General features: G+C 37.9%; 1 protein-coding gene across 7 annotated transcripts in view; it reads left to right on the forward strand.

Moving 5' to 3' along the window:
• The window catches only part of LOC149561932 (uncharacterized), a 240421-nt gene that overhangs the window by 38752 nt on the left and 173680 nt on the right, over window positions 1-27989 (forward strand). For all 7 annotated transcript variants that reach the window (XM_089825455.1, XM_089825459.1, XM_089825458.1 and 4 more), the window contains exons 13-16: window positions 4828-4960; window positions 5085-5157; window positions 5435-5512; window positions 5791-5924. In XM_089825455.1, the coding sequence (XP_089681581.1) occupies window positions 4828-4960; window positions 5085-5157; window positions 5435-5512; window positions 5791-5924 (418 nt within the window). The remainder of the gene's footprint in view (window positions 1-4827; window positions 4961-5084; window positions 5158-5434; window positions 5513-5790; window positions 5925-27989) is intronic.

A 27989-nucleotide genomic window follows, 5' to 3' on the forward strand; every position in this document is an offset into this window, starting at 1 on the left:
TCAACCTTTTAACCCATCCCTTTAATGGCTCCACCAATCCGTCCATGAACAGTACTACCCAATGCCATTTTGAAATATCAGTGACCACTACATAAAGTTTCTGGAATTTAGTGATGTATTGATCCACCGATCTTGTTTGCCTCAATTGTGCCAACTCCTTGAATTTGAGCTCCAGATCTTGGTTATCGAACCTCTCTATTAATCTTTTAGTAAATTCCGCATACGTGTTGATTTGGTTGTGATCGAGTGTGATTCTATTGTGTTGGCACCATTCATGCGCTATTCCTTCTAAATGGTGAGCGACAAACTTAATTACTTCCTCTTCTGGCATTGGATTGAGCTGGAAGTAAGTGTTTGCTTTCATTACCCTGGCTTGTGCAATCATAGATCCCAACCCATCAAATGACGATAGGTTTACTTTACCCAACTTCCTTTTGAGATCATCATTAAAATATCCACTATTTCCATTTCCAGAATAACTCATTCTTAATTCTACATAATCTTTATATGAAATGTCTCCTTCCAAATTTGCATTCCTCCAGTCTCCTCTTAATTGTTCTTGTATTTCCGCAGAAGTTGGTTCCCTTTCTCTTTATGGCACCAACGCTCGTGGAGGGAATGTCGGCATGGAAGGTCAAGGATGTGCTGGATGAGGGTTTGCCTTACTCGACATTGAGTTCGTGTTGTGATAATTTTGTTCACCAGATATCTTATTGTCAGCCAGTTTCCTAAGAGTTTCTTCAATAAGTCGCCGAGTATCATTGATCTGAGCCTAATTCCTTGAAAGATCCTTTAGTAGTGCCATGAGTTTGGTAGGAGTGGGTTCTTGATTTTCCATTCTATCAACTGAATGGGATCTCCTTCTTTTCTGGCTATAAACTTTCATTCACTGTTCACAGGTTGGCGAGAACTAAGCTCTGATACCATTGTAATGTTCCCAATGCCTTAGGAGGAAGAAAGCCTTTATCTTCGTATTTTCTTGAAGGAAATCAGCATGTATATGGCCTGAATGTATTTGGAGGAAGGCGTCCTAAGTTTGTTTGGGAGCAACAAGGGCTGAACTTCAATCAATGATGTTTGTACAATGACAGGTGATGTTCGTACGGTGGTAGTATGGGCCATATGTCGATTTGTGGGAGTGTTCAGTATGGGGTAATGGTTTTATGGTGGGAGCAAATGATAGCCCAGACAATGAGTTTCAAGTGGGGTCCATATGTTGGGGTAGGAGTTTGCCGTATGATGTGGGGACAATGTATAATGATCCCAAATAGCCGTACGATGGAGAGAAGGGAAGAGGTACAGCGACGGGCCAAGTAGGAATATCGTACAATATAGATTGGGTTTGCACAGTGATACCAAATATTTGAATAGGTGTTCCTTCAGGTCGTACAGTTATGTGAGTGGTAGGTCATACAGGGGGAAGAGGGAGCGAAGTGCACGGTGGTGAAGATGTATGCCTAGGGGAGAATCAATGCTGAATAAAATATCCAAATGCTAATGCACAAAGATAATATAGAGAAGGTGCACCAAACATGAAATAATACTTATTTTGAAATGAATTATAAATTGAATTTGCAGACAAAGGTGGTGCTCCGACTTGCTTGATTTGAGCGCAGTAGTACTCAAACGGAATAGGGTGAGGGTTGAATCCCACCAAAACCGGAAAAGCAAATAGGGAAGATCTTTCACTTCCAAAATGATGAACAATACTGAACTCCAACAAAAATTCATAGTACAAAGAAAATAGTCCAAATTGCATACCAACTACAACCTACATGCTGTGTTTAAATACACTTCGGAGGAACTTTCCGAAAGTTTACAAAGATAGCCGACGACCACACCTACGGAAATAATCAAATAAAATGGGTCTGAGATATACTAAATCAGTCAACCCATAAACAAAGGTTTGATTAATTATTTATTTTATGACGGGGACATTACAGCCTCCCTAATTTTCTTAGTAGATAAAAGGGAGACATGTGAAGGAGTTCGGAAAATATGGGAAGTAGAATGTAGACAAGCATAATTAATTTTACATTTTTTTGTATTGTTTGTCTAAAATTTATGTCGAAGGGCGAAGAGGGTTTTCTTTTGTTTACTGACCATTGAAACTATATTTAGGAACTATGTTACTAATTCATCTTCAAAAATTGTTTGGGTTTGAGTTGGGTTCTTACCTAGTCCTAGATTCTTGGTTCAGCTAGTTTGCTTGTGATAATGCAAAAGAAATCCTATATAGGGTATATTTGTCCTTAACAAACCTAATGGAACTAAGCCAAGTCCATAAGGAATTCTTGTTCAAAAGTGGAGTTTTTAATTATCATTTCTAAAGCATTGTTGACTTTAACCATGATTGGGAATGACAAAAATGGGATACGCGCCATCTGAACCATTTGAAACAATGGAATAAAATTATTTCTATAGTGCCCATTGTAGGAGTGTTAACCACACATTTTACCAAATTATTAAATTAACACAAACCAAAAGCTCTTTTTGATCACCAGTATCTCAATGAAAGCAAGGTGAGAGTATATGGAAACTAGCAATGTGGAGAATAAGGAATTAATTAGGAATTCACTACTGGCAACCTGTTCTGGATAGAATGCAAGTCATCAATGCTAGATTCGTAGATTACAAAGATAAATTGTTTAATGCCAAAATAGCGGATAACAAACACATTTGAATCAATGCCAAATTGATTGGTAATGAAGAACACAATCCTTGGTGAGTATGCCATCCAATCATTATTACTGTGCAAGTGTAGGAAATAAGTACATCAGGCATTGGACCTTCTAGATGATTACGTATGATTACCAATACTGAAATCTCTTATTTAGCAATGATCTATATACAGTATTGCTGTCAGATAATTAGCAATTGAACAAACAAACATCTTCTTGTAGTTTGTTGTTTATCATTGAAGAAAGCACTTACAGCAATGTTACCTAGAAATGGTCAAGTTTGCAGCTATTTGGTGGCTGAACGACTTTGAATATCACCATGAATCATGCTACAAAAATTGATAATAGCTAGATTTCGTGATGAGCCTTCAACAAATATGCATAGAATTGGTATGGATCACTGTATCAGGGGTATGAAACTTTATAATAGTGGTATTGAATTTTGTTGCAACTAATAACATAGTATAGATTCCCCTCCAAAGTAATAATTAGATTGAAACCCAAACACCAAACACCAATGGAAACTAGAAATACAAATCGTATTAAATCATAGGTATATGAGGAGTTTTCATCCTCAACTCCATTTCACAAAAGTATATTTTCCTTCAAAAAAGCAATTAACACAAATGCTTTGTTTTGAAAATAAGGGTTTGGTAGGTAAAATGGCACAGCAGAACAATTGAGCCCTTATTCCCTTTTTGTAGACTCTTGGGGAAACAAGAAAAAAGAAATTCACTTTTCTTTTCCAAAAACTAATTTTAATTTACACTTATAACGCTACTCCCAAATAATAAGATATTCCTAGGAGTTACATAAATCTTTGTTAAAAGAATAAGATATTACTAGGAGTTGCATAAATCTTTGTTATGCTCCATGTAGGCAGCCTAGAGATATTATAATACAGTTGTCTTTTAAAGTGTGAAAAAAAAATATTAAGACCAACTCAAATTATAATTTACTACAATATTTTTCTAACGAAGCCATAAGACTAGAATAAATTAGAAAATGGGATAAGGAATCATGACGAACACCTCAAGCTGAAAATGATACTCAACAACTTCATTGTGAATGCAAATGACAAAAAATCATGCACTCTTGCTGATATATTAGTCTTTCTCGTCATTACACAAATTCAGTTGAAAATTGATCATTGAAAAGTTGCAAGAGTCCATCTAGTACTAATGAAAATGAAAAGGAATATATTTGGAAAAGAGGTAAGTCTTAGAGGCTTATTTTCAAATTTCTTTATTAATAGCCTAGGTTTGATGTGTAGATTTGTAAAGGAGAAGATTTTGATATTCTAGATAGTTTCATCTTATCCAAGATATCAAGGTAAATTCTGTTGAGGTGCATCTAATTCATTTCATGTAAGTACTTTAAAGAGTTGTATTTCCATTTCACTATCAAGGTTTGGTCTGACTGGTGCTGTAGAAGCAGCTCAAATATTTAGCTGATTCATTGACTATCTTTCTATTTCCATTGGTCTAAAAACTAAGATTGGTGCTGTTATTTCTAGATAGAGACTACCTGGTGCAGAAACCAAAGTGGTTCAAGTATTATGCTGACTTATTGGTTACCTGCCTATTTCCAATGTTTCAAGGATTATCATTAGGATATTTTAGCTTAGACAAGAGGTATAGTTACCATTTATCATGGCTGTAAAATAAATGTCTTATTATATAACTTAAGTACAGCCCATTTTAATGGGGATTTGTGATGCTTAGGAAGAAATATGTCTGCCGGGTAAAAGTTTGCATGTGTTTCTGATGCACTAAAATGTCATTATATTCTCATATGAAATCTTTATTGAATTTGAAACTTGTGTTTGATGGATTACAAGGAAGAGTACCTGAGTGATTATTGAGATCTGTTGCATTGCAAAATATAGATGGAGATAAGTGTTTGAGAAAGAAGAAAATTGCATTCATTATTTTTTTATAGTTTTCTAAAGGATTTTGTTAGGCACGCAGAACTGCGTGGGGCATTCTTAAATCCTTTTTGAAAAAACAAATGTGCAGGCAACAAGAACTACAGATAACTACAATAAAATATAAATTTGTTCTAATTTCAACTTCTATGCAGTTGAGTCAACGTACATGTCAACCTGAAATTTAAAGGAATTGCAACATATTACCTTTATGTGCAGAAATAGTAAGAGAACTACGAGTTGGATATCAAAGTGTTGACCTTTTGAATCAGTTCCACCATGTGTTTTGGATGGGAGACCTTAATTACAGACTTGACTTTACTAAAATACAAGAAAAGCCTATGACTCCAGAGTATGTAAACCAAAGCTTTCATTACTTTTCGCATTAAATATATGATACCATGTTCTTTAAAGTTGATAGTTAAATACAATAGATTGAATGAAAGTGCTAATTTGATCTGCAAATCTTATCACAGGAGGCGTTTTTGGCATGCACAGGTTAAACAAATCTTGGATGGAAACTTTAAGCAACTACTAGAGTATGATGAGGTATACTATGCACAGAATGCTTGTCTTAAGTCATCTGTACTCTTGGCATGGGTGGACTGGAAAATTTGAGTTGCTTTTGAGTTGTCATGGTGTTGAAACCAAGGAGTACAAAATTAAAAGAATAAATACTTTAAGATGAAAGTTGTCCTTTGCTCCCTCAAGTCAGTCTCATATACCAAGTTGTGGTGGTGGCTAGGCATGGCATGTGGAAACTACTATTACCCATATTTTTTTTTCCTTAATTGATTTACATACATTCTATTTTGGACATTTTCAGCTATTGAGAGAGAAATCTGCATCAAGAGTGCTTCATGGATTCATGGAGGGCGATATTAAATTTCCCCCAACGTTTAAGGTACAATCATATGATTGACGCACACTACTCCAGCTTGATTGCAATTTTGAAAAGAAGATTCAACTTGGTCACTAGAATTTTTATGCTTTCAGTCTTCTAGAGAAAGAAAAAGAAAAAGTTTCCCATATATTTTTTTTGTCCTTTATGCCTCTTTAATCCCAAAAGCTATTCATAAATGTTTTTCTCTTAGGACTTTAATGTTAAACAACATAGTAATGTACTTTTATATATTTTATTGTATTGATTTGTACTAACGCACCTTCTTTTACTTGTCAAAGATGCAAAAAGAATCCACAAATTTATACTGCCACAAGCGAATGCCGGCATGGTGCGATCGCGTGCTTTGGCGGACTCTTGAGGGATGTGATGCAAAAATCTTGACCTATACTCATTGTCCAACCATTTCAACAAGGTAGCTTCTAAACGTTGTCACAAAATAACATTTAATCTTGACTTCATAAAAGAACCAACAAAAAAATGTTAAAATTATCATGTCTACATTTCTCTTTCCTGCAAAATCCTTGCTTAGGAGCATTTAATAGTAAATTGTTTTGGTGTAAATCTGTGACCTTTCAAAAAATTTACTGCGATTTACACTATAGGAAAGAATTAGCCACAAGCATTTTTTAGTTGCATTTGGGAATACTTTGAAATTTCAAAGTATATCAAAAGAAAAAATGCAATAAATAAATATAAAATTTGTTCAGCTTTATGAATAATCCGAGATTGTATTTTATTTTTCCATGAATACTTAAGAATAATATCTCAATCCAAGTAAAATAGGATTGATATAAGGAGACATCCATACATTTGTGAAAGTAAAGTCAATCATGTTATGTGCTCATGTGCTCACACACGTTGATAGCAAGAGACATCCACACACACGTAAAAGTGCACTCAATCATGTTGTGTGCATGTGCGCATACATAGAATAGCTGGAAAGATTATTAAGGAAAAATATTTTCAAATCATTTTGCATTAATATACTCAATCATGTTACAAAAAGTACCCAATGCAAGGCAAAAAGTAAGGGGTTGTTCTTGTAAAGATGATTATTTAGGATAGTTTCCTTGTAATAATTTTTACAACTCTTTCCCATCATGACATAGATTAAGTGGGACCTTATGAATGTTGAAGAGCAGTAGACAATGGCTCATGACAATCTAATAACAATGATTGGATGGAATTATCTCCCACTGAGACAAATTAAGTTGGTACCTCATATAGACTGCAAGGATTTTAGAAAATGAATCATGACACAATTGAGTGAACAGTCTTATCCATTAAAAGATAGATTGGTTGGTCTAGGTAATTGGGTCTAGATAAAGACGACTTAGACTTAGCAGCCTAAACAATCCCCCATGTAACATTTACTAGCCATATGAATTCACAATACGCATAAAGAAAAATTCGCCTTCAAATCCTTACAATCATGCCAAGAATAGTGCCAAAAGTGTTACATGGGCTGAAAAAGGCATGAGATTAATTTGTCCTCTAAGTTGGTCTAAACTAAAGGCATACACATATATGACAGTAGGAAATAAAATCTACGAACCCTTAATACTTGCCAAGGTTTGTACAACTATGTCTAGAAATGAAATGATATGGCCAACAATAGGCCTTTCCAATTCCCCAAGCACAAACTTCAAAAAACTCTATGAAAAATAGGAAAAGAACTCCAAATATGCAAATCTAAAACATGTCAAAAGCTTTCATGGCTGGAAATCCAGGACGTTGAAAACTTCAATATGCACAATGGCGATTCTTGAAATCAAACCACATCAAATCTAGCTAGGGTTTATCCTTCAAACTTAAATTTAAAGAGGGTTTTTGTCATCTAAAGTCGTAGATTTTGATATCTCAAGTACAATATTGCTTGACAGCATTTAATCTCATTGCTAATTCTTAATAGCTTATCTTCATTGGTAAGATGAGTGATAATTGGATTTTATGTGGAGGCCTATCTTGTTCTATTCACCTTAGGGCTATGTAAATGACAAATCCACTATTGATAAGGAAATAATAGTTGTCTAGTTTTGCTAGTATTTGGCAGCGTAATTAATTGTTCTCGAGAGGTTGTCTCAGTTGTTGATGGTTGGTTGTCTCAACCAACCATCTAGAACTATTTATGTATGGTTCAAGAACTAGTTCACATGATGATTGTACAAACATTGCAATTGAGAATAAAGTTCTATCTTTTTTCCATTAGTATGTGTTATAGTTGAATTACCATGTTAAATGTGTTATATTTATGTTCTTGTTTATTTTGTAAACCAAAATATTCACTGTAGGAGTAAACATTTTGTTGCTTTTGCCTATTCAAACCTAGAAATCTAATGGAAAGAAAACAAGCTGGATGGAAGAACAATGGGCCACTTGTTCAAAAAACAAGTGTTAGTAGACTAAAATGATGTTGAGCACAACAAGGAAGAAACATAGGAGGATTAATTGACAAAAGACCTGTCACACATGTGGGAAGTTTCAGTTGATTAGTACGTGAAGTGGAAAGATTGGGAGAGAGTAGTGTGAAGGCGCACTATATGAGGAACTCATGGTGTGACTTGTTGTCTATGATCTTCTTAGAAATATTAAAAGGTTGTTGGCTCGCAATTGATTGAAGTGCAAAAAGACACGAGGAAGGCAACGAGTGCAACACCAAAAACAATTACAATGGTACAAAGAAAGGACCTGTCGGGAGGAGGAAGAGCGGGACATTGGCCAACATTGAACATTTGGCAGTTAACCCCTAGGACCAAACAAGTACCGACATAATAAATATAATCAAGAGGAGGCAGGAGTAGTAGAAAGATTTCTTTGTCTGGGAGAATCTAGAGCGAAGACAACAATTACGAGAAACTCAAAATGTTGACGAGTCTAGCAAGGTTAGAGAGTCCAACAAAAGGAAAGAGTAGTAGTGTGAGCCGAAGCCATAGTCGGGAGAGGGAAAGACCACTTATGTGGAATGAGTAGGAAGAGGTTGCTAGAAACCTACAACTTCTTGATGGCAAAGCAAGTGAAAAATTCACTGACTGGGCAAGTAATCAAGTGACACAAGTTTCTTCTAGTAGGGACTCTAGACCCTAAATCTCTAGACAATACTAGTGACATAAACATGCCTGTACATTTAGAAGAAGGGGAAGAGTGGAACTGTCAAAAATTTTGAAACTACCTTGTGCTGCATTCATAACTTGTCGCTTGGAGAAGAATCAAGAATAAAGGGACTAGAGCCGAAGGCTTTCTGGAGGGAGTACAAACACAAGAGAAGTGGGAAAGGTGCAAATGATCTAGGTGGACGTGTAGAGGACTTGTGCATGGCCAAGAGTCCAAGTGAGTCACTTGAACGTTACTAAGAAAGAGACACTCCATTGATCAGATACACACAATGACTCCCAAGTAAGAATGATGGTGAGCACCCCAATGCAGCGAATATTTCTGAAAGTCACAAGAGACGGATCAAAAGATCTTGTGATAGCCCTTATCTGTAGTAAATATTTAATAAATTAATATATTATGTAACTAATTAAGCATTAATGTTATCATTAAGTTTTAAAAAAAATTGAATAGTAATTAATATGTATTGATCATTAAATAATTAATTATTATTTAATAAATATATACCTAGAATAAATATTAGCAAATAAATCATATACCAATCATATATTTATATTGATTATTTATAGATTATTATTAATTAAATAAAGTTAATAATTATTAATTAATAAAAAAAATCATAGATATACATATGACAGAGCATTAGCTCCCCTCGATGACAATAGTAGGTCAAGAAGTCAAGACATGAGACTCCAATGAATCATCCTCCTCAAGGTCACATAGACAAAAATTTTATGCACAGTGAATTATTGTTGGACTTATTATTAACAATCAGATTGTCATTCTTAATAGGAGGTGTCATTAGTCATCTTGGTAAGAAGACCATCAATCAATAAGATAGAAGGAGAATCGGTCAAATAGTTAATAGAACTAATAAATACTTAACCAGTGATAGCAGATATAGCTTACGTACAATATATAATATAGCGATAATCCCAGTCTGATTGAAAATCTGTTTCAGACTGTAATTCTGAAACTAGAAACAGTAGAAGCTATTGCGTGGATGTACAAACCTCTGGTTTATTGGCTAGTTTGTAAATAAATAATACCACAACATCAGCATTTAGTTAATATGTTCTTTTACATTAAATTAATATGTTTGTTTACATATATACATGCATACTCAAGCCTTATTTACATCCTTGCAGCTGAGAAGGGGGCACATAGGGGTTTCCAAGGAGCCGCTTGTCTAAATCCAATAAATAATATTACTCACAAGATATGATAGGGGCTAGTGTCCTGGAAGCATTGAGGGCAAGTTCCAAGATAGAAAATGGGCTTGGACCTGTAAACTTTAAGGGAGCCTGTTGTAATTGGTCTTTAGGCACCTTAATTACACGTCAAAAACTGCTTTCATCAAGTTGAGGTAGTAATAAGGTTGGTATGGATGTTAATAATATACAAAGGTAACATACTTTGATTAAATGACTAAATAATTCGTTTTATTTCAAATGTTTTGGATTAATCATTATATCTTTGTCCATTTAGCTTAGGACATAAGCATCAAACTTGGGTTAAATTTTGATAATAACTAAGTCTAAGAGCACCAAGGGACATTAGATATGTTCATCATTGTCGGACTTGTGTGACAATATGGGAGGTCAATGATGAAGATGACCATGATTGTTAGTTGAAGGCGTTTTCCCCTACATAATAGGGAACCACCATTGATTGGTACAAAAACTTGTCAAGAGAGAGAAAAGCATCATGGAATGATGTCAAGAGGGCATTCAAAGAGGAATTTAAACTACTAAGAGATGACAAAAAAACAATCGCTGAAATTTATAATATGATGCAATGGGAAAATAAGAAGTTGTAACAATCACTTTTTTGGGGTCTTAATTAACAACTAACATATTTAAAGAAATACAATTATTCTTCATTTTCATAGGAAGACAATTAAATCAGTTACATTTATATGGATGAGATTAACGGTTAAAATCAGTTAAAAAAAATTTCATAACTAAGAATTGAGAAAACCATCAATGAATTCACTATGGAAGTTAAAAATCTACATACCATGGAATTCGAGATCGAAATCAATCTACGGATGCTTCTGCAATTACTGTCAGTAGAAACTATGTAGCCAATGGGTTCATGTCATCAATAAAGATTTTGTAGCTGACGGGTAGATTAGTATTGTCATGTAGCCGACAGACCCCCTTGGGAAGGTTCAGTGGGAAGTATTAATGCTCCATCTGAGATCATTGTAAATCATCATCAGCATTATGTAATCTCTTAGCATATGCAAATAATAAAAGGAGTACTGCTGTTCTTGTTCATTGTCTGTGTGCATTAATTCATTTACCCCTATGGTAAACAGTTGGTGCTGTTGCCTGATGGACCTGGAACAAAGGTGGAGGAATGAAGACTAATGCTGAATGAGTTAAACAAAAGTAAGAATATGCTAAAGGACAAAGATGAAATACGTACAGCACAACGGAATTTAATTTTGGCACAACAAGCCGACCGCAGACGGAGGTTTCAACAACTTGTCGACGGATACCGAAGCACTGAGAAATTGTTGGAGACTCGATAGCGGGTGTAATTGGTGGAAGAAGCAAGGGAGGAATTTTTGAACTTGTATTCACTGAGGGAAGAGAATCCAGATGGAAGGGAATTAACTCACACAGCTTGGAGTGCCGAGGGAGCACGAGCGTGGAGTGAACTCTTCATCCGAGTTACACTTCTAGAATGGATAGCTTCGATTCACGAAGATCCTTCTTCACCAAAGTTCGCAACTGTTGCAAATAAGACACCTGTACAAAATAGTGACGGTGTGGGAGCGCAGAGCGCCGGCGTGGGAGTGCAAAGCCATGGTGTGGGAGTGCAAAGTGCCGGTGTGGGAGTACAAAGTGCCAGTGTGGGAGTGCAGAACAACGCTAGTGTTGCAGGACTAAACAGTGCCCATGCACAAAATCAAGTAATAATGGCAAGACCAAAAGAGAAGTTGCCCAAGTTTTATGGTGATGGAACAATCAATCCAATCTGACATTGTAAAACACGTGAAACAATTTGGAGGGTGAATGGCATAACAGATACAAATGAATGAGTTTGACAATTTTCAGCAACCCTAAGGGGTGCCACAATTGATTAGTTTGCCAATACGGATCCCCAAAAATTAACCAACTGGGACAACATTAAAAAGGAGTTTATCAGCGAATTTCAACTATTGCGCGATGACAATGAGATCGTAGCAAAGATTTACAACACAAAGCAGGGGAAAAATGAAAATATCCGAGTATATGCCAAGAAATTAAAGGACTTAATAAATAAAATGGAAAATAAGCCGACAAATGAGCTGCAAAAAAGATGGTTCATTGAAGGCGTACGACCAAAGTTGCGGAAGAAAATGAAGATTGTGCCGCCATCATCATACACTGAAGCATACAATTGGGCGATGAACTTAGAAAGTGAGTAGAAAAAGAAGAAGAAGAGTAGCTCATTCGAGTCGGACGATGATGAGTCTTTTGGAGAAGATTGCAGCGATGATGAAAGCAGCAGCAAGAAGGTTCGAGCTCTTCAGAAGGACATGATCCGAATGATGAAAGAATTTAAGAACATGCAGAAAGAAATGAAGGGAAGCGAACTATGGTGCACGAAATGTAAGGCAGAAGGTCACACTAAGGGATCCTGTCCCAAAAACCAGTTCTGCAAGATTTGTCAGATCATGGGACATTCCACAAAAGAATACCCCTTCAATATGAAAACCAGAGAACCTCAACAAGTGTTCTCTACACAGGAGGCTTTCGCGTCCGGAGGGAGCGGAAACAAAAGTACGGAGGGTGCCACGTCCGGAGGGTACAAAAATAATAGATGAGGGAAAAACAACAACAATAATGCAAACAATAATAATGGTAGCCGAAGTCAAATTCAGTATGATGCAAATGGCTGGCTGATGGTTCAATGCCGAGCATGCAATTTGTTGGGCCACTTTGCACGAGATTCTACAATAGCAAACACACCAAAATTATTATGCAGATGGTGCGGACCCGATGATCATGAAGATGCCAAGTGCCCAAAATCAGGAGTAAATTTGATCACCATCAGGACGGACGAAGAGGAGGTTCCGACAATTACATAGAGGCAAGCAAAACTATACCCCGCCCCGACGGAAGAAAAGAAGAGGTTGGAGGAAGTACAGAAGGAAATTGAGAAAGTGACACAGACAAAGAGTGCACACTTGAGGGAAACCACTAGTACCTCAACATGGAACTGCGTAGAACAAAACATCGTACGCCAGATATTACAAATTGAGTTACCGGTCAAAATAAATGATTTGCTTCTCACAATGCCTCAGCTCCGATCGGCACTTACAAACATTGCACCAACTGCTAAGTTACCAGGGGAACCAAGAAGAGGGAAGGAAATTGCCGCAAGTGAAGAAGACCCAATGCTACTAGCCCTCACATTTGGACGACATTCGGCGGTCGTCGAGATGGGGATTTAGGGAAATGTGCTGATAGACACAATTGCTGATAGACACAATTGTTGAGGGAGGGTCCGGCGTGAATGTCTTACCCAAGGACACCTGGAACAGGTTGGGACAGCCGACGTTGTGGCCACCTACATTCCAGTTGCTGACAGCGGACCAACACGGCATTAAACCTTTGGGCGTCTTGATGGCACAACCAGTGATGATTGGAACACAACCATTTCTGCTTGACTTCGTCGTGATCCCATTGAAGAGGAAAGGATACGATGTCATTCTAGGCCGAGGATGGCTTATACAAGCCAAAGTTAAACATGATTGGAAGAAAAAGACTCTATCACTCGAAAGAAAAGGGTGGAAATTCATCATTGATTTACACACACAGATGGTCGGTGAAGAAGCTCTGTCATCAGACTCCGAGGAAGAGTATGAAGGAAAGCAGCGGATGGAACCAAATTAGGAAGGAGTCCTACAGTTGGATGGAGGATCAACGGATGATGATCTGGACTTGGTAAACGACCTCTTTCACTGGTAGATGGAGGACTATGAGCTATTCAAAAGTTGCAACATACTCATGATAGAGGAAGGGCAAACCGGAGACGAATTTTCAGAAGAATTTAGGGAGATAAAAGAGGGAGACGCACCATTGGATGAAACACCTGTGCATGAATTCAGTGAAGGGAAGTAGATAAAATATGATGAAGCCACAGTACAAACCATGAATTTAGGAGATGAAGTAGAACCAAAGAACATATTGGTGGGAGATAACTGGGATCCAATACTAAAAGCAGCAGCGTTTAAAATATTCTTGGAGTACAAAGATGTCTTCGCCTGGACATATAAGGATTTGAAGGGAGTTCTGTCGGAGCTGTTTGTTCACTGCATCCCGTTGGTTGAAGGTGCAGTACCTGTACGGAAACAACCTTACTGGATGAATAAGAACTATGTGGCACGGGTTACAGAAGAGATCAATTGGATGTGGGAAGCTAGTATTATTTTCAAGGTTCAGACAAGTGAATGGGTGTTACCCATAGTAATCTCACTGAAGAAGGATACCACCCAGATCCGAATATGCATAGACTTCAGATGCCTTAATGCAGTCACAATCAAGGATCCCTTCTCGATTCCATTTACAGATAGTATATTGGAGGAGGTAGCAGGACATGAAATTTATTCCTTTATGGACGAGTTTTCGGGATACAATCAGATTTCCATAGTAGACGAGGACAAATTGAAAATGGAATTTGTCGTAGAAGATGGGGTGTACGCATACAACCAGATACCATTCAGCCTATGCAACGCGCCGGCTACATTCCAGCAGATCATACTGCACATTTTTGACAAAATGTCCGTCAGAAACTTCAAGGCGTTCTTGGATGACTTGTTTGTATTCAACACCAAGGACAAACATTTGGCAGGGTTGGGTGAATGTATGGAAAGCTGTCGAAGGGCTCGACTAGCCTTGAATCCAAAGAAATGCAGATTCATGGTTCCGTAGGGAAGATTGCTCGGACACATAGTTTGTAAAGAGGGATTGAAGACAGATTTGGACAAAGTCAGAGTCATATTGGAAATGAAGCCATCTACCAATGTAACGGAGGTAAAGTTTTTCATGGGACACAGGCTATTATAGAAGGTTCATCAAATTTTTTGCCAAAGTATCATACTCGCTGGACAGGTTAACATGCAAAGGAGAATCGTTTAGATGGGAGAAAGAACAGAATGAGGCATTTGAAGGGCTGAAGGTAAGATTGTCTATGACACCCATCTTGGCATACTCGGATTGGAACAAGGAATTTCATGTTCACGTTGATGCGTCCAACTATGCAATCGGAGCAACGTTGGCGCAGACAGGTAGCCACGGGTTGGATCACTCGATATACTTTTTCAGTCGACTGCTATCAAAAGCACAACAGAGTTACAATACAATAGAACGGGAAGCCTTAGGCATGGTCTATGCCGTGCAGAAGTTCTGTCACTACTTGTTGGCAACACCGTTCGTGTTCTATGTTGACCTTCAGTCTCTGTTGTACCTGGTAAATAAATCTGTCATTCAAGGCAGAATTAGCCGGTGGCTACTTTTGCTACAGGAATTCACCTTCAAAATCATTGTACGAGCCGGGAAAAAGCATGTCAGTGTGGACCATCTATCGTGGATTAAAATAGGTGAACCAGTGGATGGAGGCGTGAATGATGATTTCCTTGATGCACTGCACAGCTATTCCAAATTGTAGTAATGCCAAAATGGTACACGAGTATTAGGGAGTACTTGTCCACAAGACAACCATTGAGGGAGATGCCAGAGAATGAAAGACGGAAATTGGTATTAAGGAGCCGTACATTTTAATTGATTAATGGATTGCTATACAAAATGGGGCCAGATCATATCTTCAGATGGTGTGTGTTGGAGGAGGAAATACTGAAAGTATTGAAGGAAGCACACGAGGGACCAACAGGAGGACATATGGGACCCGACACCACAGCAACGAAGATACTACTGGTAAGACTGTGGTGGCCAACAGTGTACAATGGCCCGCGGGAATGGGTCGTCGGTTGTGACACTTGCCAACGGGTTGAGAACTCACTGAAGAGAGGCTTCATGCCGCTTAACCCCTCACACGCGCAGGAACTCTTCAAAAGATGGGGATTGGACTTTATCAGACTGATGAAGGTGAGCAAACCTAGAAGTTGTCGATACATTGTAGTAGCAACGGAGTATCTGACCAAGTGGGTGGAGGCACACGCACTACTGGATAACTCCGCAGTAAGCACGACAAGAGTTATTTATGAACAAATTATTACCAGGTATGGGATTCCATTACAGTTGACAAGTGATAGGGGTGGACACTTCGTTAACCATGCTATCCGACTACTCTATTGGATTAAAAATTTATCATTCATTATCGAGCCTGTACTACCCAAGAGCAAATAGACAGGCTAAGGCTACGAACAAGATCCTGGTATCAATTATCTACAAGTCCTGTGTGGTGGAAGGTGAAGATTGGGAGGAAAAATTGCCCTCTGCCCTTTGGGCATACAGCACGGCGTACAAGGTGAAATGGGACACACACCGTTCCAGTTGTTGTTCGGGCAAGAAGCAGTGGTACCAACAGAGTTCATGATACCAAGCTTGAGGATCGTGTTGAAAAATAAGTTGGGCGGCATGGCAAGCCTGAGGGAAAGGTTGCATAATCTGAATAAGCTTGAGGAGAAGCGGTTATTGGCACAATGGGCCACAAAGGTGACACAAAACAAACGCAAAGCATGGCATGATAAATATTTGAAGCTGAACAGGTTTCAATCAAGGCAGTTGGTGTTGAAGTATGACGGATGAAATGAAATTAAACCAAGAAAGTTTAAGGTCAGATGGGTCGGGCCATACTAGATCCGGGAGGTAGGTGACAATGGAGCAATAAAATTGTGGACTTTGGATGGACAAGAAGTATCTTAGGCAGTCAATGGTTTGAAGCTAAAGATGTACCATGCTAGGAAGACTCCCTCGTCATAATAGAATGAAGAAGTTTGAACGATTCTCTCGTCATCACTGAATGATGAAGTCTGGAGGGAGAATTGAGTTTGAGGTTAAAAAAATTAAAAAAAAAGAAAAAGAGAAGAAAGGCTAATGGCTGCGGACAGGGGTCCCGCAGATTGTTCTGCGGATACTTGTCCTGCGGGCAGTGTGTTCCGCAGACAGGCCTGTGGGTTGCCTTTATTCCCCCGCGGTGTTAATTTTTTTCTTATTTTCTCGCGGCTAAACACTCCTCTCACAGATGGTATTATGCGGGTTGTCCTTATCCTCCCGCGGGTTGCTTTTAAGTTTGTAGTTTCATTCTTTTTAGCCCGCGACTCCATCTTCTTTTCCCACGGCTTCATCTTTTCAGCTCCTCTTCTGCGACTTATTCATTCCGAGGGACTTGTGGTGGCTTGCAGAGGAGGGAAGGGTAGCCTAGAGTGGTGATGTTGATGCCTTGGGTTGCTATTTGCTTATAGGGTTTCGATGCGATTGGAGAAGCTCAGAATCTGAACACAATACATATATAGTCAGATCGGTGGGCTACATTCTACATTAACCATGGATGAGTAGCGGAGTTTAGGAAGACGTGGCCCTGCTATTACTTGAGCAGATTCCATGATTTGTGCTGGAAACAAGAAGATCGTTGGCTTTTATATATAGGTGAATCAGGACATCTTGGAGGCAAAATATTGTTAGATGCAGAACTTTTAAAGTCTCGTGGCTTACATTCTCCACTTCCGTGGCCTCTGTTTCTTTCCGCGAGATGCGCAACTGCGGCTTGTCTTGGGGATAGAAAACTAGATATTGTGCTGACTCTTCTTTCTCGCGCCGTGGGAGGAAAAGAAGTATTAAGGAAAGGATATTTCCTGGAAAGTTCCAGACAACTAGGAGGGCATTGTCAGAAAGAGGAGCAACCCTATGTTATAAAGGTCAAGCAAGAAACCGTTATTATATGGAATCCGCAAGGAAATGGAAGTAGCGGAAGAACTAGCTAAAGACGAATATGGAGAAGAATGCCAGAGTCTTGGCTTTTGGAATCTGAGTTGTAGGGCCATTAGCATCCGCTAGTAAGAAGCAAAAAGTAAGGGCTGAACTCACACACCGTATGGTTCAATTTGAAGGGCTCAATGGCAACGAATGCCGGAAATGGTGGCAAGAGATTCCGGACACAGAAGTAATTAAACAGATTTTGGTACGAGCACAAGTGCATTGGGCCATCCAACTTCCAGTTTTCTCCATTCGATTGTTTGGATCAGTTTTGTGAACAATGATAGAAGCATATAATAGGCACAGCAGAACTAGCACATTTTTGTAAAAAAAACACCACACGATAGTTTCTTTTAAACTTAAGGATTTCAGTAGGGTTTTTGGCATCCCTGGCCAAGGAGGTTGGAAGGTGGAAATCAAGAACCACAAGCTGTCATAGGAACGGAAAGAATATTGGGTGAAGTTAGTAGGTCGCGATCTTATGCCAGAAGAAATGGAATCAATGGTAAAGGGGTCTAAGCACAGAGGACTTCGGCGAGATTTTATTCAGGAGGGCCATTGGAGATGCATCATGGACATCATCGAGAGCAAGTTGACAGAGGTAAGTCGGGCGTCGGATATAGTGTTGCTACAGATTGTATTCATGAATGGCATCATGAATGGCACAGTGTACGATTGGGCCACAGTCCTTACCGATTGGATGGAGGAGTTCGTGACACTCCAACACCGGATGTTCTTAATGCTGCACCATGCCATTGCCCTGTTTCTGGAGGCAGCCGTTAATCAGATACCAATGGATGATTTTGAGGCTCCACTGCGGGGAAAGTTGGTGCAAGGAGAGCCTCCAATATTCTATTGGAGACATTTGGACACAGGTGGAACAATAGCGGGGCATAAGAAGGTATTCCAAGGATTGGAGGCTTATGGAGACACAGATAGCGGATGGGAGGACACTTTAGAGAGTAGTGGGGCTGAGTACGAGGAAGAGAGTACTACAGAAGTTGGTAGCGAACCAACAGTTAGCAATTCCACATTTTTCACCCTGCCGCAGTTGCCAACTTCGGCGCACTTGTCCACCACCACTTCACACATTCCTCTGTTTGGTCAGCATCATGCACCGAACGACTCCATCGGTAGTGGCAGATGTGGTCCCACGGACAGTAGTAGATGTCCCATTGGCAATGGCAGATGTGGTCCCACGGACAGTAGCAAATGTCCTACTAGCAATGACTGATGGTGTCCCATGGATGATAGATGTTGTTGCATCAATAGCCACTATAGATGTTGCTTTCTTGATGGTCGCGGCGAATGTTGTGTCTCCTATAGCTATGACCGAGGGCATGCCTTCCCAGGATTGTACGCTAGACCTTGTTGCACAAGTAGAGCCAGAGTTGATAGAGTTGCCAGTGCCAGAGCTTCAACCCCAGGTTCGTTTGGATGTGATTGGTTCAGATGCTGTGGTCATTATTTCATCTTTCTTCTTGACAGAGACACAGTCAGCACAGCCAACACAGTCAAAGTAGCTCGAGAATGGAGGTGATGGATAGAGCGAGTGCATTTCTGCGGTAGCAGTTTCGACTCATTCTTGTAGAGGTCGGACCGTCCATTCAGTCCTTGAGTCATGGAGGAATCCCTCCAGGACCAGTGGTAGTATCACAGCCACAGGAGGTGGTAGTTCCATAGTCTGAGGATGTGCCCAGGAAGGAGGAGGCGGCACCAGATGTGGACATGGTTACTGCAGCAGTGGCGTAGACGAGTAGTGATGGGGAGTGGACCATGGATGATGTGGCGAAGGAGGATTATGGGTCAGATGAGGATAGATGCAGGGACTACCTCAGAGCCATGTGAGTTTCACTGAAGAAGGGACGCAACATTGCTTTGCAAGCTTTGACTTGGCAAAGAGAGTTGCATTTGGTCCGGGCTTATATCAGGGGGATTTGTCCAGAGCGGTTCTGTTCATGCTTTGAGGACAAGGATTTGCTAGCAGTCGAGACATCTGAGATGTTGGTGGATTGGGCCACTGAGACAGAGTTGGCACCGTGCACCACTCCAATGGAGAAGCTGGGGCACGAGATAGTAGGATTGTACAAAGAAGTCTATTATGCTCCCAAGTGTGTGGAGGCGGATAGGGCAGCAGACAAGGTCACAACTGAGAGGTCTCTGGCAGTAGAGAGGGAGGCTAGAGAGAAAGTAAATGCGGATTTGGCCAGCCAGCAATCAGCGTGGGCAGCTGAGCATGCAACACTTTTGCGGGATAAGGAAGCGGCTAAGTAGGAATTGCAATTAGCGAAGACCCAAGCTATGGATGCAGTGCTTCTTTTGAAGGAAGATGTAGAGGTTAACACACGGATTCAGAAGGATTTGAGCATCCAGACGGATCAAGTCTATGAATTGCGCCGGCAGCAGAATTCTTTGGGATCGCAGCCTCCTGTCTAGTGTATATTCTTTCTATATTGTATTTTGTGGTCTCCTATTTTTGTTAGTTTTGAAGTCGCTAGGAGATGACTTTTCTTTTGGGGGGATGATGTTGTCGGTAGAAACTATGTAGCCGACGGGTTTATGTCGTCGGTAAAGAATTTGTAGCCGACAGGTAGATTAGTATTGTTATGTAGCCGACGGACCCCTTTGGGAAGGTTCGGCAGAAAGTATTTATACCCTATTTGAGATCATTGTAAATCATCATCAGTATTAGGTAATCTCTTGGCATATGCGAATAATAAAAGGAGTACTGCTGTTCTGTTCATTGTCTCTATGTGTTAATCTATTTACCCATGAGGTAAACAACAATCATCCAGGTTAGTCCACATATACCATTATATCAAAATCAAATGACGATTACCATTAAATACCACTATATCATTTAGGGCATCAGATACCACTGTATCAATTAGGGTACCGAATACCATTGGATCATTTAGTGCATCAGATACCATTGTATCAATTAGGACATCAAATACCATTGAATCATTTAGGGCATCAAATACCGCTGTATCATTTAGGGTGTTAGATACCACTGTATCACTTAGGGCATCAGATACCATTGTATCATTTCTTTTCTTCCCATTGCTAACCGTGGTAATAACATAAGATTAAAAGATACACTCATAATCATTATTCATATAAACGAAAAATTGAAATAACAATCCTATAGATATATTCCATATTCATTTGGAAGATTATCCGATCTAACTAGTTACCAATTACATTGACGAGAAAGATTGCTTACATGAAAGGAGATAATTGAATTCAACGATATAAATTAATCCATCATAATTCCTACTAGTATAAATATCATAAAAATAAAAACACTTGTTTCCGACAAACGTTTGAATGCATAACTTATTTTTATCTGGTGCACGTCCAACATTTTGTGGAGAGGGAAAACATTGTTAGGGGCTTAACCACCCAACCTCAGACCATAACTTATTCCCACACAATCTCTAACAAGAAAGACCCTCCCTTTCCGGAATGGACAGGGAACATTTTGTCAGCCACTGAGCATCCTGGTATCTAATCACACCACTGGACTTGATAGTAGGAGAATACAATACAGATGATCATGCATGAGCTATTAAATGATTCCTTTTAAAACTAATAAACATTGTTATATCACATCTAATTTAGTTTTATGTTAATGTAGATTCCTTTCTCTCACCTCTTCACCCTTTTTCTTGGCTATATAGCCGGGTGAGTCGCAGGTGTTGGAATCTTAGAGCAACCGGCTCTTTCGGTTGATCCTCAACTGATAAAAGAATATTATATATTTCCAGCTCATCACAATCTGTGATTCGAAGAATGTTATCTCTAAGACTTGTAGAATAAATATCATTGATTCTAACTTTCAGTGGTATAAATAGTATATGGTGGCATGTCACAAATACTTGGCTTATTCATCTTAATTGATGATATAATAATCAAGGATGATTTGCTTCATAATCCAAAATTGTATCTTACTGCTATAAAGTCAGACTGCAGTAATAACTGGTTAAGAAAATATAATGCCATGTTTGGTTTTTTGGTTAATTACATAACTTGGAATAATCTGAAGGGAGGAATGGAGTTTTGTTGAATGTAAAACAATCTGCCTCAGAAAGATCTTGACACCGGTTTTCTAGATTTTATAAATTTAACATATTTTTGTAACTTGCAGCCCCTAAACTTTATTTCTTCTTTGAAAATTTGGATATGGTCAATCAGATGGCCTTAGTCTCAACGTGCTTCAGATCTGATTGTAATTGCTGATTAATATCCTCCACAAACTTAGGTTTGTTTGAATATAGCATACAACTGATGAAAATCGCAGTGCTCTGCTTCAACTCGATCTACCCTACAAATGTTTGGAATCTGAATTGCTTGAGAATGGAAGTCAGGTGCCAGAAGATAGAAGTCAGGTGCCATGAAAATATAAATCGGGTGCCATGAAAATATAAATTGGGTGCTTGAAAATATAAATCGGGTGTTTGAAACATATAAATTGGGTGCTTGAAACATATGGAAGTCAGGTGTAGAAAGAATAAATATATCCCTGCCTCTCAATGGGTTATTTTGCTGGCAGATTGTGGACTATGAAGTATTCCACCCTAGGTACAATATGTTAGAAATTGTGGAGATTGAAGAAGCTAGTACAAAGAGTGTTACCTTTCGTTCAAAGTACAGGGATTATAAAGTAGGGGTGGAAAGAGTGTATGACACAATGACCCATTTGTTTGAAAGGGACAAGTCCAACAAGTATGAAGAACCAAGCATAAAGAAGGTAAATTTGGGGTTAGAGGATACTTGAAGCTGATCTTCATTGGGACATATAGAACCACCTACTCAAGATGGCCCCATTTAAAATATTTATGAAGTACAAATCTGCATGGATGTTCAAAGACTTGAAATGAATATTGCTAGTGTTGGTTCCTAGAACGACATATTGGAAATCCAATTTTTTTTTTGTGTATTCTCTATTAGGATTATTTCCCAACGAATAGTAATAATCTCTTGATTCATTTCCCCTGCACTTTAGGCTTTGCTTAACCTAGGCAGCTAAATCTTCACCTTAAAACTCAAATCACTTTGTTCAAAGCGTTTATATAGCAAATTTAAACTTTATGAGTTCTTAAGGTGGCAAAATCTGTAAACTCAATCAAAATGAAAGTTGTATGAATGCTTTTGGATACTTAATTGTGAAATGAATATTTTTGAATGAAAGCAATAGTTTTGAGTTATGGAAATGGCAAAATATTGAACTTCAATGCCTTAGACTACAACCCACTTTCACAAAATAAATTGCAGTCCGAAGCTTGTGTAAATAGAGTCAAACTTTCTCCAAATTCTTAAATACAACCTGGAGAGACAGTGTCATACGATCCACTATTTTATAGACTGAAGCTTCAATTGGCAACACAAATCCTTGTCTAATTGAATTTAATTTCTTTGGGATAATTAGACAAAATTCATGTAGAAACATCTCATATGAAAATTTTGATGATCAAAGGCTTTTATTGAAATCAACTTCTTAATAGTTAGTAGCATTTGATTTTGAAATAAAAAATCACAGGGGATTAATTTGAACAAAATACGAGAACTTAAATTTTCTAGATGAAAAAGAAAAAGAGGGTTCTTGCATTAATTTCAAAAATGAGTACAATAAATCTACGATTTTGTTGCAATATCCTACGTACCAAAAACTACAAAAAACATCTATTCTTTTTTGCTGTCTATCGTTTTTATCTATCTATCTTCACAAATGGTCCTGGTACCTGAAGAGCACACAATTATACTAGGAGCGCGGGAGGGGGTGGGGGTGGTGGTGGTGGTGAATCAGTATAATAATGATTTTGCAATTTAAATTTTTTATCCATACAACAACTTCAAATGCTGAAATAAACAATAATGCACAATAACACAATGTTCACATGGAAACCCAATGCGGGAGAAAACCACGACAAATAAATGCTTTTTATATAAAGTTGATCTTTTACAATGTTTTGTAGACTCCAACCCCAATGTTTATGAGCACCGACTCACTAGAAGTTCCAACTCTCACACTTTGTAGGGTCCGACCTATTGGAAGCACCTACTTGCACTGCTGTCTTTGTGAGCACCAACCCACTGCACATAAGCTTCTTTTCCACCTTGACGATGTTGCAACTTAACTGATGATGATCTTTTACCCACAACACTTCCTATTTTTATTTGTATAGATCTTCATCTTCATCACTAACGCCCTTCTTATTTTTCTTCACAAATCTGAATATATTCTCTTCAATCTGAAGTCAGCCTCAGATATAAATATATAATCCTCTTCCTAAATCTCTCATGCTGCTTCTATAACTCTGATATAAATATATAGATTAGGCTGAAAATCTGATTATATTAATTTCTTCTTTTCTTAACTTATATCACTGTTCACTTCCTAACTATAGATTCCTCACCTCATATTTTTCACTTTTATTACATTTCATTCTTAATCTGCTGACTTCCTTTTTGACCTATCCAAATGAATAGTTTATCTTCCATACGTATTCTTTTCTTCAACTTCTATCTGTTCATATGCTTTATTGAGTTTATTCACTTCTAGCATCTTTCGTACTTTTATTTTTGTTACATACTTCATCTCAACACTGATTTGTCATTTTCATCTCACCCGCTTCTTTTCTTTACACAATCTGCTCTCTTCCTTACTGCTCTATTTTTACACCCTTTCTGATTTTCTTTCATACCAACCGCACACCCATAATCTTTGCAAATAATAGGTTCAGTATTCATATTTCTATTCCAGGTAAAAGTTACGTCTTTTGGCAAAAAGAGATGTCTCTAAAGTACAACCTTATCATTACAATCTTGTCTTAATTGTATTGTTTTGTTTGAGGAATATAATCCACTTATTAATATTATTGACTTTAAACATAATTGATCCATAAATGGGTTTCGTTGGCATTCAGATGTTATTGGTTTTTCTTGTATAATATCATTCCTTAATCGCATACTCCAAGCGGATCAAAATCTTCTTGTGCAGGTCTATTGTCTTGTCTTGAATGCATATGATTACTGTCACCACATGTATCGTTACTGCTTCTGCGAACATCTCCTACATCGTTCCTCTTATAAATGCTGATTAATATGTGCATGTTCACCGTCTTTTATGGAGAGTCTTCTCTTATGTTTCCATCTCTGCATAAATATTAATTAACACTGCTGTTGACTTCAATCAATCGATGATTTCCACTTTTAGTAGTGACATGGTATTTACTCTGATGTGTTATATAAATGGTTCACATGTTAGACTCTGCTCTACTATATTTTGGAGCCTTGCGCATAGACCCTGTCCAATATAACTGCTGCTCCGTAGGAACTTAGTCTTTGTGTAAAACATGCTGCTATCTTCCCATTGACTGTAAACTGGGCTTCGTCTTTATTTACTTTGATCAAAATCCCTGTTTTTCATATGTAGCCACATGCACAGGTACATGTGCTCCATATTATATTGTGATAGTGTACAATCTTGTCACGTTGCCTTCAGATCCATTTCACCTTAATTCTGCTGGCTTCTACCGACTTCCTTGAGAACATAACTGCCTCTATATTGACCAATGCTGTATCGTCTATGTATAAGCTTTCCGTTTTAATCCATATCTGATTCATGTTACTACTATCACTCCATATTGCCAAATATATCTTTATACTCTGACATTTTTATGCTGACTGTTTACAGGGCTTCAGTCATTACTTGTTCACCGTCATTTTCATCACTAGGTGTCTTGTTTGGTCACGATGCCGTTGTGCCTCATACTAATAGGAATATATGTAATCATCCTCACCATATAACTTTCTTGTAATGATATTGTTATTAACTTATAGTGCATATTCATAGTTGCTATCATTTTTAATATGTGCCTCTGTTTTTGAGTCTTTTGATCCGTTATAGATATCATATTTCAATCCCTGTTGAATGTAATCGCATACATGTCTTCCGATATTGTTTGTTCTTCTTTATACTGACTTATTTAGATCGTGTATTACATGGGTTTTTGATAACATACTCTTCCACTGTGTCATATGAAGATTATATGGCATATTGTAATATAATCACTTTTAATATCCTCCATTGAACTTCACTAATTATGGGGCCTTGTCTTTTGACATACTGTGTATCCAACTGCAGATGATTTCTTTCCAGCCAGTGTGAGGAACTCTATAGTCCTGAATTCATTGCATGTTGGTAATCTTGAATAAGGTCGAAACAAATGACTCATAGCTTAGGTTTCCTCTGATTTCATATTGATACCTTTGACATTGATGATGAATACATTGACAGTCTTGCTCATGCTTGTGAAACCCTTTGACATCAATGACAATATTTCCATCAATACCATTTCTTATAGAAATTGGAAGGGTGCGAACAAGCTTCAGACCATTATATTGTTTTCTAACTAAAAACTAAATTGCAACTGATTCACTATATTACAATAAAATTTAGACATACTAAAATGTTAATCCCAAAGATTTGTGTCATGATCGCCATCCTTTTCAATGATCACGTCCATCCAAAATTCTCTAATTTGCATATAAAAGAAATTCTTCATGTTTGTATGTATGCACCTGGGATTAAAAATCCTATTCTAAACATTGAGTTACTTTCAAGAAGCAAGTTATATGTCTCACATGCCAGCGCAAGATGAAACCTACTTCTCAAGTGCATCACTCACCCATTCTATGCTTTTACCAAGGCTGCAAATGGATTTAAAAATCCTGTTTTTTAGTACTTGCTGGTTAATTTGTAATGGGACATAATAACCCCGATATTGATTATAAAACCTTCCCATTTGTATATATACAAATATGCACCTCATTCTTTGCTCTAAGCATTCTATCTGCTCATATGTAGTACCTTCAGAAAATTCCCCTTATGAGTTTTTTCCTCATTCGGAGAGTTGGTCATACCTGAAATCCTTCACCCTTTGTTTCTCGAAGGCCTTCAACTTATAACCAATGAGCATACTTTTCTAGCTTTGCAAAGTTCAAGCTTAAAAGACCATGTTGTGGCATTTTCTAGTAACTAAAGAATGACAACATACAATGAAAGGGATGAAAGATGGAATGATTGCAGGCAAATAATGCTTTCAAGACAAAGATGGAAAGAAGCAAAGGTACTTTCAAATGAAGAACCATTATGATACAAGACAACCAAGGATGTAGGTTCCTGTTCCAGATCAAGATGCTTTGACCAAACCTGAACATATCAACCATTTCGCATCGTGTAGTATAATGGAGACCAATTAAGGATGATATAATAGAAGTTGTTCCTTTTCAGGCACTTAAATATTTTCATCATATATTTGTAATTTGTAGTTGGCAAGTTACATGTGATATTAAAACAAAATGTAATTGTATGTGATAGTATCATGTGCCAAGCTGTAACATGTAATCTTGTTGCAAGTGCTGTAAGCTTTGTAACATTGAATAAGTCAAAGTTACTTAGTTTGAGAATAAGTCAAGGTAGTTAAGGGTTTTCTTCTTGTTTCTCCACCTTTCTCCACTCTTTTCTTGAATAAAGGAGGGAGCTCATTGTACATGAGGATCTTTTGGCAATGTAAAAAAATTATGTTAGTTTGTATTTGCACTCTAAGACTTTGAGCTTAGATGTAAATTGAATTGCTTTCAATAAAAGGGGTAATTTGCTGTCAAACTTTGTGTTGTTCAAGGTGTTATATGGCAACATTTTCTAGATATTGGTTGTGGGTTCAACTATGCTCACTAGCGAATTGAATTCAATTGTGTAGACTTTTTGTTGTCTATTGCATTCAAAGGCAATTTGAACTTTTGAAGACATTGTGGTGTAGGAGAACAAATTGTTATAGTTGGCAGTGGCTGCAAGTACTGAGAATTGTAGACTTTGGGCTTTATTTATAAATAATTTTATCAAATCAAAGAGTAGTAGATAAGAGATTTTATTCATTATTTATCATTCTACTTGAATCCTAATTCGAGATAATCGCAGGAGGCTTTGGGTTCTTGTACTTATTCCATAGAATACAAATAGTAAATTGTTGCCTTTGGTGTTGTTCTTGCGTTAATTCTTGGGTTAGTGGTATTATTGTAGCAACAAGTCCTTTTTTGTTTTAGTGATGTTAATCAATTGTTTGTTGAATCATTCTTGAAGAAAGAAGAATAGATTGGGAGAGCTACCTTATTTTGTCATTTCAGCTATGTCCTTCATGAAGCCAACTACGGTAAGAAGGGAAACTCTGCTATTGCTGAAAGGAGAGAGAAATCTTATGAGATGTTGCCTAGAGTTCTCATTTTGTAAGTTGTGGTATCAATGACTTACAAAATTATTAGCCTACATTTTTTGGTGACTCTATTGGGAGATAAAATGCGCTCAGTTGAAGCATACACATGCCAGATTTGTTGTAATTTATTTCTTGTAGTTTCCCAAGCTTTTACCA

The sequence above is a fragment of the Cupressus sempervirens genome, chromosome 4 (genome assembly GCF_028749045.1).
Source record: "Cupressus sempervirens isolate cs-2001-9-10 chromosome 4, ASM2874904v1, whole genome shotgun sequence".
In the NCBI taxonomy this organism is placed as follows: domain Eukaryota; kingdom Viridiplantae; phylum Streptophyta; class Pinopsida; order Cupressales; family Cupressaceae; genus Cupressus; species Cupressus sempervirens.